Below are 17,558 nucleotides of genomic sequence, written 5' to 3'. Positions count from 1 at the left end.
ACATTTGATCACTGAAGAAGAAAGGCTTCAGTGACGGTTTTGTTTTAAGAAATGAAAAATATTTTAGAAGAATATATTTTCATAAAAAAATGTCGGTGAAAAGAAAATCACTGAAACTTACCTTTAAAAACATTTGAATCACTGAAGGTAGAAAGGTTCAGTGATCATTTTGATTTTAAGAAAAGGATAAGTATAAAAGAGATATACTTACAAATGTTCAGCGATAGAAAGAAGCACTGAAACAAACTTTTTAAAACGTTTAGATCACTGAAGAAGGAAAGCTTCAGTGATAGTTTTAAGTTTTAAAGAAAAAGAACAAGTATACATACCTTAGAGAGAATAGATACATTTACCCAAGAGTTCAGTGATAGAGATAGAGCACTAAATCATTTCACTTATTGATTGATGCGTATAGCTGAAGAAAATTATTCTTCAGCGTTTAGCATCCCCAGTCCGTTAATCAAGATATTAAATCTTGTCTTATCAAGAGGCTTGGTGAAAAGGTCAGCAAGCTAGTATTCAGTGGGAATAAAGTGAAGTTCAATATCACCATTCATAACATGAGCTCTGATAAAATGATATATGATCTCTATATGTTTGGTCTTGGAGTAAAGTACATGGTTGTTTGCAAGTGCAATAGCACTAGTGCTATCACAATAGATAGAAATATTTGAGAACTGAAGATCATAGTCGTTCAGCTGGTTTTTCATCCAAATGATTTGGGCACAACAACTTTCAGCGGCTACGTATTCAGCTTTATCGGTTGATGTGGACACTGAGTTTTGCTTCTTACTTGTCCAGTTCACCAACTTTCCACCTAGAAGCTGACAGCCTCCAATGGTGCTTTTCCTATCGATCTTGCAACCTGCAAAATCACTATCCGAATAACCTATTAGGTCAAAACATGAACCCTTAGGGTACCAGAGACCCAAGTTAGGAGTTCCCTTCAGGTATCTGAATATGCGTTTTAAAGCGATCAGATGGGATTCCTTAGGTTCAGATTGATATTATGCACATAAGCAAGTAGAATACATGATATCTAGTCGCCTAGCTGTGAGATACAGTAGAGAGCCGATCATTTCTCTATAAACAGTTACGTTTACAGGCTTTTCATTTGGATCCTTGTTGAGAGAGAGTAGAGGAGCCACAGGAGTCTTCATAGATAAGCTATGAGAGAGATCAAAATTCTTCAGCATATCACAAACATACTTACTTTGACTGATAAAGATACCTTTATCTGATTGCTTGATCTGGAGACCTAAAAAGAATGTTAGTTCTCCCATCATACTCATCTGGTATTCTTTCTTCATGCGATCAGTGAATCGAAAAACATAAAGAGGGATTAGTGGAGCCAAAAATAATATCATCGACATATATTTGACCTAGAATGATATGATCTTTAACTTTCCTAAGAAATAAGGTCTGGTCAATCTTTCCACGAATAAATTTCTTAGAGATGAGAAATGAGGAGAGGGTATCATACCAGGCACGGGGAGCCTGTTTTAACCTATGAAGAGCTTTATCCAAATGATAGACATGGTTTGGATACTTAGGGTCAAGAAACCCTAGAGGATGTTCAACATTAACTTCCTCTTGAAGTTTTCCATTAAGAAAAATGCTCTTTACATCCATTTGGTAGACTTTGAAGTCTTTATGGGCAGCAAAGGCTAGAAAGAGTCGAATTGTTTCGAGTCTAGCCACTGGTGCGAAGGTCTCATCATAATCGATCCCTTCTTCTTGTCTATAACCCTGAGCAACAAGTTGATCCTTGTTATTACCACACCTTCTTCATCTAACTTATTGCGATAGACCTATTTCATGTCTATCACTGTCTTGTCAGATGGATGTAGGACAAGGTACCAGACTTTGTTCCTATCAAACTCAATGAGCTCCTTTTGCATGGCAATGACCCAGCTAGGGTCTGAGATAGCATCATTGATCTTCATGGGTTCAACTAAAGAAAGAAAATTGACAAAGAGACAGATATTCCCTAGACCACGATGAGTCTAAATACGTGCACCTAGATCACCAAGAATTTGATGAATTGGATGGTCTTTAGTCCATCGCTGAGCTGGTAGAGGATTATCATCTGAGCATAGAAGTTCAGTAACAGAGGATGAGGCTTCAGCTGTAGATTCTTCAGCGATTGGAAAAATTGCTAAAGGAGCCTCAGATTCAGCGATTGATATAGGTTCAGATACTGAAGGCATTTCATTCACTGATTGATCAGTGTTTGAAGTAGAAAGAGGAACACAGCAAATGGCCATAACAGCGACATCTGAAGAAGACACGTTGGTGTGACTAGCTRCAACTAGAATGATTAATGGATCATCTTCAGCTTCTGGGGCTTCAGTGTTGAGAGGAAGGCTGAAGGAAGCTTCAGGTTGTCCATAATGAGAAAACATCCAGTTTTCTAATTCTTCGTCATCATTTATGATGGGTTTAGAATTAGCTGAATGAGACTCATCAAATGTGACATGAATAGTTTCTTCTATCGTCTGTCGGTATTTGTTGAATACTCTGAAGGCTTTGGACACCAAAGAATATCCAAGAAATATTCCTTCATAAGCTTTGGGATCGGACTTTCCTAGTTGATCATGGTTGTTGAGAATATAACACGTACAACCAAATATATGTAGAAAGCTGATAAAGGGCTTTCTGCCATGGAAAAGTTAATAAGTTGTCTTCTTGAACCTCTTAACGATCAGTGACCGATTTTGAGTGAAACAAGCAGTGTTGATAGCTTCAGCCCAGAAATTTGTAGGAAGATGGGACTCGCTGAGCATCGATCGAGTAGCCTCAATGATTGTTCGATTTCTTCTTTCAGCGACCCCATTTTGCTGAGGATTTCTCACTAAAGAAAAAAGTTGTGAGAAATTCCCTTATCCTCAAAGAAGTAATCCATATTACTATTTTTGAACTCAGTACCATGGTCACTTCTAATAGATCGTACTTTAATATTGTTAAGTACTTGTATATTCTTGATGAACGAAATGTACCTGGAGTACTCATCAACAATGACGAGTGTATACTTCTTTCCAGCGATAGATTGCACGTTCACAGGACCAAAGAGATCCATATGCAGTAGCTGAAGAGGCGATGTCACTGAAGAGATTTGCTTTGACTTAAAGTTAGCTCTTGTATGTTTTCCTTTCTCACATGTTAAGCAATGAGATTCCTTTGCGAAGGAGTGTTGAGGAAGACCAGGGACAAGATCATTTCTAGACAACTCGCTGAGCGTCTTGAAGTTAAGGTGAGAAAGTTGTTTGTGCCATAGCCAGTTGATATCTTACGAAGCTTTAGAGAGGAAACAGCTATTCTCAGTGAGAGAAGAATCCATGTTGATGATGTAGACATTCTCTAGACAAGAACCGACTAAGGCAACCTTATCATCCTTGTCATAGACGTAGCATGAATTCTTGGAGAACTTCACTGCATAGACTTTGTCACACAGCTAGCTGACTGATGTTGAGGAGGTTGTGCTTCAGTCCTTCAACGTATGCAACATGCCTGAATGTGGTTGCACCATTCATTAATATACCAAAACCTCTGGTATATCCTTTTCCATTACTTCCAAAGGTCACGAAAGGTCCTCTTTCTTCCTTGTAGTCAATGAGCAGGGATTTGTCTCCGGTCATGTGCCTCGAGCATCCACTATTGAGATACCATATGCCTTTGACTTCCTGCACAAGGGAACAATTTAAAAATGCTTTTGGTACCCATTCTATTTGGGTCCAGCAATGTTAGAGGCGTCATCTACTGAAACTGAAGAATCGGTGTTAGCAGACGGCTTCACTAAACCTAGAGAGGTTTTAGTGGAAATAGGAACAACCTCTATCGCTAGAGAGATACAGTCAGTGGTTGTCTTCTCTGAGCTTGATGAAGAGGCTTCAGTGGTGGGAACTACAACACCTGATACTAAAGGCTTTGCATCAATAGTTGTCTTCATTGAGCCTGAAGAAGAGGCTCTAGTGGTTTTCTTCACCTTGGTTGCTTTAGCATCCTTAGTGGTTGATTTCGCTTTGGTTGATTTCTCRGCCTTAGCTACTTTCTTGCCCTTGGCTGGTGGACCAACCTTGGAGGTAAAARGACACTTATTGGCAATATGTGTAGTTTCACCATATGTTTACACTTCCTATTGCTGAAGGTAGCTTTAGGGCTAGGAAGTATCATATTAGAAGAGGGACAAGCTCCAAGGATTCCCTTCTCATTAGTTCTAGGAGGAACTTTTGAGGCACTGGAGTCCTTAAGTGAAGCATTCACCTCGAGCTGAGACTTAGATTCCTGAGAGGATTCAGATTTCTTGGTCCCTGAAGAAGAAGAAGGTTTACAAGCTGAAGGAATAGATTTAGATCTATTTGACTTGTTAGTCTTCTTGGGAAGAGGTGTTTTGACAATGGATTTACCCTTGTCTTTGCAACCTGAACTCAAAGAAGTTCCATCAAGATGACTCTCAGCAAAAGAGGACTGAGAGGAAGAAGTGTCAAGAATAGAAGAGACAAAGGTACCAAACTTGAGCATGGACCTTTCAGTGACACTGTCTTTCTGATCATAGGAAACTAGACCAGTCTTTATCTTGGCAAGGATCTGAGCGTTAATGATCTCTGAGGCCTTGACAGAGGCTTTACACCATCCTTTAATGGTAGCCTTCTCAGCCTTGAGTTCAGCAATTGCTTGCTCATGCTTAGCGATAGCTTGTTCGCGTTCGACAGTGATGGTTTGGTTCACAATGACCTGATCCTTAAGATCTTCTTCAATCTTAGTCAAMTTTTTGATCTTAGAATGACAAATCTTCAACTGTTCTTGAAGATCAAGATTAAGCATTTCTACTTTAGACTTGCCATTCAAGGCATTGTAAAGGTCCAACGTCAGTGTATCTAATGTTGATATGCTAGAACAGGAAGAAGAAGAGAGTTCATTCAGGAGACATACCTGAGCGGGTGAGGATGATGAGGGATCATAAAAAGTTGATGTCTCTGAAGCTTCTTCTTTGACATCCTTGGCCATCAAGCAGAGACAGGTCGTGTCTTCCTCATCAAATGATGATTCATAAGACGAATCAGCCCAGTCATGCTCTTCAGCGATAAGACTATGGCCTTTCACTGGGAACTCTTCATCTTCTTGTACTTCTCCTTCAGCTTCAGGTATTTGTCATCCTTAGACCTGAAAGAGGATGAGGTTTTAGAAGCTGGCGTCATAGCCTTCTTAGACTTGCATTCACCAGCAAAGTGACCCTTGCGATGACAATTGTAGCAGATCGCTGAAGCCTTGTCTATATTATCAAACTTTGGCTTTTCCTTGCCAGTCAACGAAAGAGATCTGCAGAAGTTACTTTTTCTGGTGAATCTTCTAAACGATTTAGTCAAAAGCGCCAGTGGTTCATCAAAGTCTGCAAGATCAGACTCTGATAGATCCCTAGAGTTAGTAGAATCTAACTCAGTGTTAACAACAGGAGGAAGAACTGAAGAAGAAGAAGATGGGAATTCAGCTGAAGCATCTTCAGAGATCAAAGCTAATGGAGAGCTCTTCATTTCTCTGGAATCTTTGATTAGATCCCTTTTCAGCTGTCGAGTCTGCTCATGATTGAGCAATATCCCATATAGGGTGCTAAGAGAGAGAGAGGACATGTCATTGGACATCTTCAGACACATGGCATAAGTATCCCAAGACTCAGGTAAACATTCTAGAAACTTCGTTAAAGTTTCAAAATTGGAATATTTTTTGCCTACAGCGCTTAAATCGATAAAAAGACAGTTAAAACATTGATGTACTTCAGACAATGTCTCAGTCTTTCCACAGAGAAAGCTTTCATATCGTCTTACTAAATTAATCTTCCTTGATTCTTGAACCTGATTTGTTCCTTCACATTGAACACATAAAGTGTCCCACATGGATTTAGAGGTTCTGAGTTTCATCACAGAATGATAAGCCTCATCAGGAATAGACATAGCTATTATAGACCTAGCACGAGTGTCTATAGCTATTTTCTTCTTGTCTTCATCTTTCCATTGATGAAAGAGCTTTGGAATCTGTTGTTCAGGAATCGCGGCAGTCATAGTTGTTTCAGAAACAACCGGAGAAATAACGTATGGAACATATGGTCCATTTTCTATGTAGTGTGGAATTTTTGGATCCACACCTTCCAGAAAGAGGGACATCCGATTCTTCCAAAGACTAAAGTTGTCTCGGATAAATCGGGGAGGTTTGGCAAGAGAGCCATTGTCATGAAAGTGTGTGTTTGTGTTTTGTAAAGTCATTTGAAAGAAGTAAAATTATCTAAACAAGGAGATAATATAATGCAGAAAACAACTAAACAACAAGAAGAGAAATACATTGCTCTGATACCACTTGTTGGTCCCGTTAAGGTCTACAAGATGTGTATAAACAGTGTGTAGAAGGGAAGGATGAATACAAACATAGTATACTTTTCAAATTTAAAATATATATTGATAAAGAATGATCAATACAGATTTTACAAGATTGTTTGCAGAAAAGATAAGGTAAAGATAACCTATCAAAATAATCTAAGTTACACACAAGTTCTTAGCAAAGAGAAATGATTTGATGTTTAAGACTTAGAAGAAAGTAAGTTCTTTCTGGGTAAGAACTATTTAGAATACTTAAAAGGGATTCTAACTTGCTTTTGAAGATAAGCGTATTGTGTTCTTAGATGTATGTTCTTTCATGTATGAACGTAAGAGTTAGGGTTCAAAAGTAAGAGTATCTTTGCATGGAGATAGAACACATCTATTTATACCCATTGCATTAAATGGACATTTAATGCAATGTAGTAGACTTTGAACACGCGTCAAATCTTTAGAGAAAGACTTGTCCTTTGCTACAGTGAATAGTACAAAAGCTTATTCATGAGCAGACATCCTTTCATGGAGTTGGTGGGTAGTAGAGTCAACTAATCGGCTCCGTACCGTACTATACTCAAGAAAGGGTATATGTTTGTCCTTTGTGTGTTGAAGGACAAGACAAAAACAATTTTGCACAACAAGCTTCTTTTGATCGATAAATGTTGGAAGAACCCTGAAGGTCTTTTCAGCATTTGCTGAGGCTTGGGCAATCTTCACACATATGTAGACCAGGTTGTAATCACTGAATGCCGCTTCAGATCACGAACTTGCCAGTCTCTAATCTTCAATTTCAGTCTTCGACTTTCGTTGAAGGTTATGTGGTGTGAGTTTTGTCTTCTTGAAGTATCGATGTCGCTGATGGATTTACATTACATGTTCTCAGCGATCACTGAACAGACTCAGTGATGATCGCTGGAACTGAAAGACAGAAACAAAAATACTTCGTATAAGGTAAAATGAATTATCATCAAATCACTGAGAGAAAGGATCAACACATCTATATGATGCGAGGAAATTTTATAATTTCCTATATGATGCGACAAGTTTTACCATGGGAAAATTTTCATGATGTTGGGTATTTGAATGCGATATTTGGGTTTTGTTATATCAAAATGATATTTGGGTTTTGTTATATATATATAATTGTTATTATTACAAATATGATTTTATAACATGTTTTGATGATTTTCACCATGTAATCACATAAAAAGGGATTTCTCACTAGATCTTAAGGTCAAACCCTCATTTTGTGTTTCAATAATGTGCATTACATATCGAGCACAATCTAGAGATAAGGGAAAGGGAAAATTTTGAGAATTCGTATATGCTTACATGGATGTGGAGAAGAGCTTGTTATCTGTTATTTTGAAGTACTTGTATATGCAAGTTATGTACAAAAGAATTGCCGAAAAATTTGGTAGCTACCTTTATGATGTAGTTTTTTATTATATTTTGGGACCCAATGTGTAATATTGTGTTTCTTATGATATAACATACATGGTTTTATGCAAATATGGATCATGTGGGGTTGTTACATTTCTACTCTTCCGCTCCAAGGTTTGTCTTGGACCAAACACTACGACATGCTTGAGGGGTAAATAGCACTAAAACAAACTAATACTTAGATTCCTAAACCAAGTAAGTTTGTTAAGAAAGATAACCCATTTTGTTTTAATCATTCCATATGTACATGTGTTCTATTAGGAAACTATCTTCCATTATCTATACTACCTTATAAACTAGATTTCTTAAAAGTCTTAAAAACAACCTTATATGTATAAGGTACTATCTTTTTATGCACAAAGTCTTCGAGTCTTGAAAACAATCTTGAATGCATAAGTTATTATCTTTTTATGCATAAAGTCTTAAAATCTTAAAAAAACCAAATCCTAACTATAAATTTATGGATAAAGTCTTAAAATTTTGATTACAGCTCCCAAGAAATCGATTCACGCTCCCAAAGACGTCGATTCCTTCTCCCAAGGAAACAACGAAAATACGATGATTTGAAATGGCACATGTCAAATTGCCAGTTATAGCATGGCCATTTGAGGTTTAAACTTTCAAAAACCTCAAACCTTAATCTTATCTTCCTCTTTTTGGTAACACAAAGAAGAAATGGACTGTTTCAAAAACCCTTAAACCTTAATTTTGTCTTCCTTTGTTTGTGATTCGTCATTCTTAATACACAAATATGCTTCATGCGTCAACTCTTAGTCACATATTAATGTTTTTTATTCATGTACACAAACATAAAATAAGGCTCAAGTTAATCTTTTATTTTCAGTGAACGATACTTTTAACATTTGTAGTGGGCTTTTGGTTGCAAATTGACCATTTTTTTGGTTAATCTTTTAGCAGAGCTGTTCGATTTCATTTATTTCGAATAATCATCGCAGTCGATTTTCACCGAACAAGTTTTGGTTGACTGTTTTTAATTTGAATATCCTTCGTATATGAATCTCTGTAAAGGATTCAGACGGCTGCTTGTACTCCAAGAAYATGAAAAACTAAATCTGCAAGAGGTTCAAAGACAGAGCAACTTGTACTCAAATGCTTGAAAAGGAAGATTGTAGGCTTAAACTTTTCTATGTTTAATTGTTATTAACACACTAATGTAGTTTTTCTGGAAGGACTCTAGAAATATTTGTTGAAAGTTCTGATAACAAACAGTGGGGATACTAATAGAACTAAAAGCGAGGTATCGGCTCTTTGTAGATTCACGAATACAAAGTGGTGGATCTTTGTCGTTTTCTTGACTCTTCTCCTTTCTTTAGTTTGACTGTTTAATGGGCTCGTTGAACCGTAAGGCTGTCCTAAAGAAATCAAGCATTTTTACGTGTGCTTCTCACTTCCTGGCATTATTCATCACTTCTATGAATCTTCAATAGTGTGCATCTTTTTCTTGTTGCATGACAAGTTTTTTTTAGATTTAAACTTCAAACGATTGTCATGCAAAGGGCTTGAATCTTGTGCTATGGATAAGGTTGGTTAAACTACTTAACTCTCTCCCTAATATTTGTTGTTGCTTTAGAAATTTATTTTTATTGTAAATAATATTTTAAAGTTGAGACATGCAAAGGGCTTGAATCCTGTGCTATGGATTAAAAGAACATATGTTGGATATCAGTCGTCTTTATATAGAAAGCTAGCATATACTAGATGCAAATGAGTACTTTTAAAACCTGTTGATCATATATATATATATATATATATAGACTTGGGATCACGTGAGACCAGCCTGTTTTCGTAAGACCCGTGAAACCAACATTTTACACTTGAAACTTCACAGCAAAATGCTGTGAAGGTGACTTTTTAAAACCTTCACAGTGTTTTTGCTGTGAAGGTTCGACTTTTTTTAAACCTTAACAATGTTTTTGCTGTGAAGGTTACGTGTAAAAATGTGGTCTCACGGGTCTNTATATATATATATATATATATATATATATATATATATATATTTTGATTGATAAGCTACACCTTGTGGTTTATTTCTGTTGTAAAATTGAATTTATTATCACTACAATGCCTATAGAAAAAGTAATAATTGGCGACTATATATGATTCGCTTTTAAATTTTTTAAAAACTAATTTTTAGCCATAGGTTGTGAGATTATATTGCCCATGGCACTTTATATAAAGGTCACGAGGTCTAAGTTAGGCATGGCAACGGGGAATGGATGGGGCCGTTTTGTAATTCTTAGTAATATCCCCCGGCCCTCGCCCCGGTCCTCAACGGGTACGGGGATTAACATCCCGTCCCCAATCAAAACCCATGAAAGAATATCCTTTAATTAAAGTCTACCGAGGATCCCCGTAACATCTCCTGACCCCAGTTTGAGTAACATCCCACGGCCCCGATTTGAGTCTACCGAGGATCCCCCGGCCATGGGACCCATTTTAGCGGGGAATCCCCGTCCCTATTCGAGTCGGGTGAGCCGGGTTCTCCACAAGGTTGGGGCAAATCACCATCCTTAGTCTAAGTTGTTGGTTTTCTTTTCGTTTTTACTATGTCATTTGTCATGTTAGCATGATATTTTTTGTTATTAGGAAATGATCATGCTGCGGGGATGTGTAATATGCTCACTTATGGCTACTGGATAGGTTGGTGTAGCTTATGTGAGGTATCAAACTTTCTAATCAAGTAAACAAGGTAAACAAGCTTATTAGCTTTAATATATGGTACATGCAAATTGGAATATATTAAGCATCAAGGTAATCATAGTGGTTACTACCACTATTTTCTTTTACATCCAGAGCTATGTGTTTAGATATGCACTTAGGACTGTTTATCAAACGCTTACTTACTGGGTAAACGCTTATCGACAATAGTCACACTCTCAATTAACTTATCGGGTAACATTTTAGGTCATCAAAATCGATTGTTGGTAAACGTATTTTACCCGGTAAGCACTTGTCGGGTAAGAGTCATTTCCCTCACTAACGGGTTAGTCCTCGATCATTGTTGTGCCTCTTACCTGTTGAGATTCTTGGTCATTGTCTTGCTCATTTAGCAAGGTAAGTGACATCCAATAAGAGCTTACTTGGTAATCATTTGGTAAACAGATGTTGAAGGTGGATCAGTATAGTCCCCTACTTCATTTAAGATGAATGCTAACAAGAAATAAAGAAAAGGAGAATGTTGAGATAACACTTGAAGGAATGCTTATGCTTTTGAAAATGTGGCTACTTTCCGGTTAATCTGTTCTATTCCAATCTTTAAAGTAGACATATTTGATTTCTTAATTCCAAGTTTTTGTATCTCTTAGATGTAGTTATCGTTGGGATACATGTATTATCTAAAAACTTTTGGAACAAAGAGTATGATACCTAGCCTGAAGAACTGGCAAGAACTGCCCACTTTGTGTCATAGCTCCTGAACACGAGCAAGTCATCATAAACCCACTCGGTTTTGTTAACTGCATGGCCAGTGAAATTATACCTGAATGCTATAAAGTTGTGCAATATAGACCATTATTACCACCCTATCTGTATATTAATTTGTACAGTTGTAAAATGTATTTGTATTCATGCATTTGGCAAGTGTTCATACTTGTTATTAATTAATGGTACGATTCCAGACATTCTATAGGGCGACTTGCTCCAACTAAGTCGTTTGTTTTGAAGCTTACAACTTTTGATACCGACGAGAAGTTAAGGTTATGGACCAGATATCTACACGAGGGATCCAAACACACTCCACCTTATTAGTCATGTGATTTTAACTGCCGGTTGGTTTTCAGGTTTGCCTCCTAAAGTTTTATATCATTTGCAAATTTTATGGTATATTTGATTTATTTTTGGTAATAATGTTCATTTTGCATCTGCTTGATTTTGTAAAATCTTGCTTTAACTTGGTTAAGCTAATACAAATATGTGGTTGCCATTTTTTAGTATTGTTTTAGGACTCTTAGGAAATTATATAACGTGGATCCAAATGATTACATGTTTTTGGTTTATGGGATGAGGATCTTCGGAGCTCTGTTCTCCGGGAAAAATGACAACTTCTTTTACATGTGAATGATGATAGATATATGATAAAGACAATGAAGTAGGCACAAGGGATTAGTCTTGAAAGAAGTATATTGAGACGTCATTAAATATAATAGGGTTGAAGTAGGTCTCATATTGAGTTGGGTTTTAAAATTAAGTCTCATTCGAAAGAGTACTCAAAATATATTTTGGGTAGACACATTCTTTCTGTAAAATAGGTTATGTGTATAATTTTGTAATTTTTAATCATTTTGAATAAAGATCGAGTTGGAGTGGGCATGACCCCAAAAATTTATTTAAAACATCTATATGTTTTAAAAAGGGTTTGTTATTATACACATTTAGTATCAAGATTTGTTCTATTTTTATGTGTAAAAGCTACCAACACCAACGTTTTGAATGGATGGTTATTTGAATCTAACATAGGTACATATGTAGTAGACTTTATGACGTCTTGAAAAGATTTAATATTTTGAAACTTTATAAATTATAATGAATATTTTGTATCCCGCCACATTGTACGGATACACAACTAATAATCTTATTTATTTCCCCTCTCCCGCAAATTGAGTGATGAGAAAATTTCTACAATAATTCCTTCACATAAACTACAAATTGAATACACATCTCATATAGAGCACTTCTTGAGGTTGCAATTCTCTCGGATGGGGACACTTTCTACCAGATAATTGTAATACAATTATTATAAACTTAAAGATCGGTTGATCACCATGTTTTTATGCATATGGGTTTATTACACTTATTTCAAATGTTGCCTATTATGTATAAACGCCTAACACCACATCTAAAACAATAAATATTCTTTAATGGGTAATATCAAATCTTACATTAAAATGTAACATTTTTAGTACATTCCTTTTTGTCTTGTCTGGTTGATGTAAAATTAAGGCGGTGTTTGGAATTACTTATATGAAACAACTTATATTTTTCTACAAAAGTCCTTATCAACTTCTTATAAGTTAGAATGGTTTAACTTTTTCAAAACCTCCTTATTACCGGTTTGGCACCGGTATAAGTTGTTTATCCAAACACTCAAAAGTGCTTATTATCGGTGTCACACCGGAATAAGTCAATATTAGTTCTTTTTATAAGCAATCTCAAACACCCCCTAAATATAAATGAATAATGTTACATCAAATTTGGTGTGTTACCAACTTTAGTGGAAGATTTGGTGTTTCTATTGGATATGGTTGAAGGAGCTACTTTTAACATCAAATGTCATATCAGGTCTATCATTTGAGTCATTAGCAGATAATAATATCATTCTGTAAGCGCTAATTAGTAAGAGTCACCCTCACCCTCACCTACGAGGTATTCAGGATGAGTCGTAAGATGTACCAATGTGAGATTTCGAATTTATTTTTATAAATAAACTTTTTTGGGGCCCAATTATATATAGGTACCTTAGTTATATATATTTTACTATTAAGCCAATAATTTAGCCCAATTTTCCGGCCTAACTGAGATTTTAAAATAGCCGAATTGAGAAATTAAAATTTTTAAGCAATTAAAGATATCGAAACAGCCTCGATCGGATTTCACTCTCTAACTTGACGATTGATCTCCCCTGATTTTGCTTTCCCAATGGCGAATGTGATGATTGAATTCCAACCATGTTTACCTTAATCTCTTATATCTCTTGTTCATTGTTCAATGAAAGATGTTGATTTGCGTCTGTGATTTCCTGATTTCGTTGATGCGAATGTTAATTTGGATGATATGCATGTTTATGCTAATGTTAATTTGGATGATATGCATGTTTATGGTAATGTTAATTTGGATGATATNAATGTTAATTTGGATGATATGCATGTTTATGCTAATGTTAATTTGGATGATATGCATGTTTATGGTAATGTTAATTTGGATGATATTCATGTTGATTCTAATGAAAATCCTAATTTGGTGTAGTTGAAAATCTTAATGATGCTAGTGTTGGTTTGGATGATATTCATGCTAATGCCAATGATATGAATGATGTTTTAAATGCTTTTGATGCTTATAATGATGTTCATGATGCTTTACTAATGTTTCTAATCATGTTAATGCTAATAATGTTAATGATAATGCTTTTAAAGTTTTGATATATTTGATCCAAAAATTGGATACTTTAGATTCTAAAATGATTGATATCTTAGTTTCAAGGGGTCCTAAGAGATTTTTCTATTTGTAAAGGTCCTAAAGATAGACTTTCGAAACGATTTTCTGCTACATGTTATACTAGAATTTTATCAAATGGGAAGAAATGTGATAGAGATTGGCTTATGCATTAGGTATAACTCGATAAAGTATTTTGTTTTTGTTGTAAGTTTTTTAAAAAGAAACATGTATAAGGTCATTTATCAAATGATGGATTTGGGGATTGGTCATATCTTAACACTAGACTTAAGAAGCATGAAACAAGTTTTGAGCAATTATGAATATGAAAACTTGGTACGATTTGTGTTTACGACTTCAAAAGAATCAAACTATTGATATAGTTGCTCAAAAACATGAAGGAGAAACATTAAGGGGTGAAAAAGAAACTCTTAGATATATCATAGAGCATACTAATACTTGTGTTTCTCATAGTTTTAATTTGACCTTGTACGACATAGCCAATACTTGTGGAAAAGCTAGATATTTTTTTGGAATAATTTAACGTATTTATATAATTTTTTTTGGAATAATTCAACGTACCAGCCACCGTAGCATTTGCGGAAAGAAGCTTTTCGAAGTTAAAGTCGTTGAAGTCATATCYACGGTTTACCATGAGTCAAGAAAAATTGAACGGGTTAGCAATCTTGAGTATTGAGCGTAAGCTTTTAGCTAATATTAGTTTATGACTAAGTGATAGATATTTTTGCTTCAAAAAACGCAAGAAGGCATCGTTTTAGGTGATGGCGATGTATTTTATATTTTGTTACACGGGGTTTTGGTTTAAGTCCCCCCGTTCCATCATTTTTGTTATATTTAAAACAAATCAGCACGAGATGAGCTGCCTAAATTGATTAGGTTCCAAACCCTTTCAAATAGTTTATTTTGGATTTTATATACACATATAAGGGCCATTTTTTGGCTTGCTACCATGGGTATCCAAAATCTCAGGACTGGCCGTAGGTTTTAGTAAATATCTTAAACTTTAATTTGATTATACTCATTTACAGATAACACTCTGTAATTATCATGATTACACTTAAACACATATTTTTCATAATTATCCCCCAAGAATAATTATTTCAATAATCAACGTGATTTAACTTGAATTTCTAAAATAGAGGCAAACATATTCTTTGTGTGGGACCCTATAGGTTCATATACTCCGTAGTATTCTTGTGTGACATTTGTTGGGGACATATAATAACTTACATATATACGTATAAAATACGAAGTTTCAATTTTTGTATTGTTTATATCTTTTTTTTACGTAATGCATCTCTATTTATATATACGTTACCGCAATTTATATCGTTTTTTTTTTACGTAATGCATCTCTATATATATACGTTACCGCAATTTATATCGCTTTTTTTAAGTTACGCATCTCTCTCTATATATATATATATATACGTTACCGCAATTTATATCACTTTTTTTTACGTTATGCATCTCTCTCTCTCTCTCTCTATATATATATATATATATATATATATACTTTACCGCAATTTATATCGCTTTTTTTAAGTTACGTATCTATATATATATATATATATAAGTTACCGCAATCTATATCGCTTTTTTTACGTAATATATATATATATACATATATGTTACCGCGATTTATATCGCTTTTTTTAACGTAATGTATGTCGCAATTTATACGTCTATTTGTATTTTTTTTTCTAAAATGTATGTATATATCTTCGGTTATGTATCTCCATATATATGTATCTATCTATGTATTTATACAAAATAAATTTGTATTTCAGGGGACATACGAATCTCTACTTACTTTGAGGGCTCAGACCTCAGTAATTAAAGATATAAAAAAAGCACTCGGGGACAACGACATGCATCTGAACATGTTTAGAAACACATGTTTTGGCCCTTGGTTGGATTTATCGAACCCTTATTCAGACTCGTGTTTAGTGAATTGGATGGTGCAATGCGAGGACATGCCTGAGTTTTGTATGTCCAACGGAGGCGGTAGGACAATCAAACATTTGTTGGGCAACCATATTCAGCTTCTGGTGGAAGGGGAATGACTTCCTCCTCGTATGTTGCACGGTAAGAGTCGGAATTGAACCAAACAGAACAGAATTGACTGCAGTCTTGAATATATAAACTTCGAGCAACATAAATCACATGACCGCAAGCTATTCCAGAAAGTTGCCATTGCATGCATGTACAAGTTTTAGCATGCAAATCACACGTTCCTTTCTTATAGCGGTCGTCAACTTCAAACAACAAATCGCTGATGGGATATACCTTCCGATTTGCGCTCCTATGTATTCTCTTCTCTAATTTGGCCTCCGCCCAAGGAGTCACTGCATTCATCATTTGCGCTGCAGATATTTGATATCATTAACACATGTTACATAAACAACATATAGTCAAAGGATGGTTGAATTTACCTCCGTTATGCCGACGTATGAAATACCATTGTTGCAATGTCGCCCGATAAAATTCAACTAACATTGTTATCGGAAGATAGCGTGCAAACCGCGTTACTGAGTTGACGGACTCAGCACTATTGGACGTCATTGCACTGTAACGCAATCCAGGGAAGTGCGATCGTGCCCATCTAGCGTAGCCAACTTCGTCAAGATATTRAGCGGCTCTAGGTAGACTATGCCGCATCAAATCCATAGTAGTTTCAAAGTCCGACAACCGGTAAGCTTTGCATGCCTCGCAGAACATCCACCGTTTCCTTTTCTCTTTAGTGGAGTTTAGGCGGAGGTTCTGGCTCAGATGCCGACAACAAAGTCCATGGTGCACAGAAGGAAATACAATTCGTATGGTCAGGTCGATAGAGGCAGCCCTATCGGTGACGAAGGTTATATTGGGCACATCACTGATACACTGCCTAAGCTTACGTAAAAACCATGTCCATGACGGGCCACTTTTGGTCTTCCCCACTCCCATTACAATGGGTACGATACCATTGTTTCCATCCATGTCGACCGCTAAGAACATGGTGCCAACGTACGGCCCCTTCAGATGGGCATCGTCCATTATAAGAAGTGGTCTCATGTGTCCTAGAAACGATCGAATCTACAGATGAACGAGATTAAAAATGTAATTTCAGAACATAAAATTATGACAATAATTATATGTTGATCCTCTCTATCAGTGATTTGATGATAATCCTTTTTCACTTATACGTTGTATTTATGTTTCTGTATTTTCAGTTCCAGCGATCTTCACTGAGTATGTTCAGTGATCGCTGAAGAACTTGTATTGTAAATCTATCAGAGACAGCAATAATTCAAGAAGACAACACTCACACCAAAGAACCTTCAGCAAATGTCGAAGACTGAAACTGAAGATTAGAGACCGACGAGTACGTGATTTGAAGCGGTATTCAGTGATTACAAGTCTATCTACATATGTGTGAAGACTGCTCAAGCTTCAGCGAATGATGATGAGACCTTCAGTTCATTCCAGCATTCAACAATCATAGGAAGCTTGCTTAACACGATTGTTGTTGTCTTGTCCTTATGCACACAAAGGACAAAACCCATACCCTTACGAAAGTTAGTA

General features: G+C 35.9%; 1 protein-coding gene across 1 annotated transcript; it reads right to left on the bottom strand.

Annotated features, from left to right (window-relative positions):
• Positions 1-16,010: 16,010 nt before the first annotated feature.
• LOC112514162 lies at positions 16,011-17,030 on the bottom strand. Its single transcript, XM_025120493.1, has 2 exons — positions 16,430-17,030; positions 16,011-16,360 (listed from the first exon to the last, which is right to left on the bottom strand). Exons 1-2 carry the CDS (start codon positions 17,028-17,030, stop codon positions 16,011-16,013), a joined length of 951 nt encoding a protein of 316 aa, XP_024976261.1.
• Between the last annotated feature and the right edge of the window lie 528 nt (positions 17,031-17,558).

The sequence above is a fragment of the Cynara cardunculus genome (genome assembly GCF_001531365.2).
Source record: "Cynara cardunculus var. scolymus isolate 2C chromosome LG 6, CcrdV1, whole genome shotgun sequence".
Taxonomy (NCBI): domain Eukaryota; kingdom Viridiplantae; phylum Streptophyta; class Magnoliopsida; order Asterales; family Asteraceae; genus Cynara; species Cynara cardunculus.
Note: the sequence above shows the minus strand (reverse complement) of the source record. Positions and strands in the feature narration are given on the sequence as shown.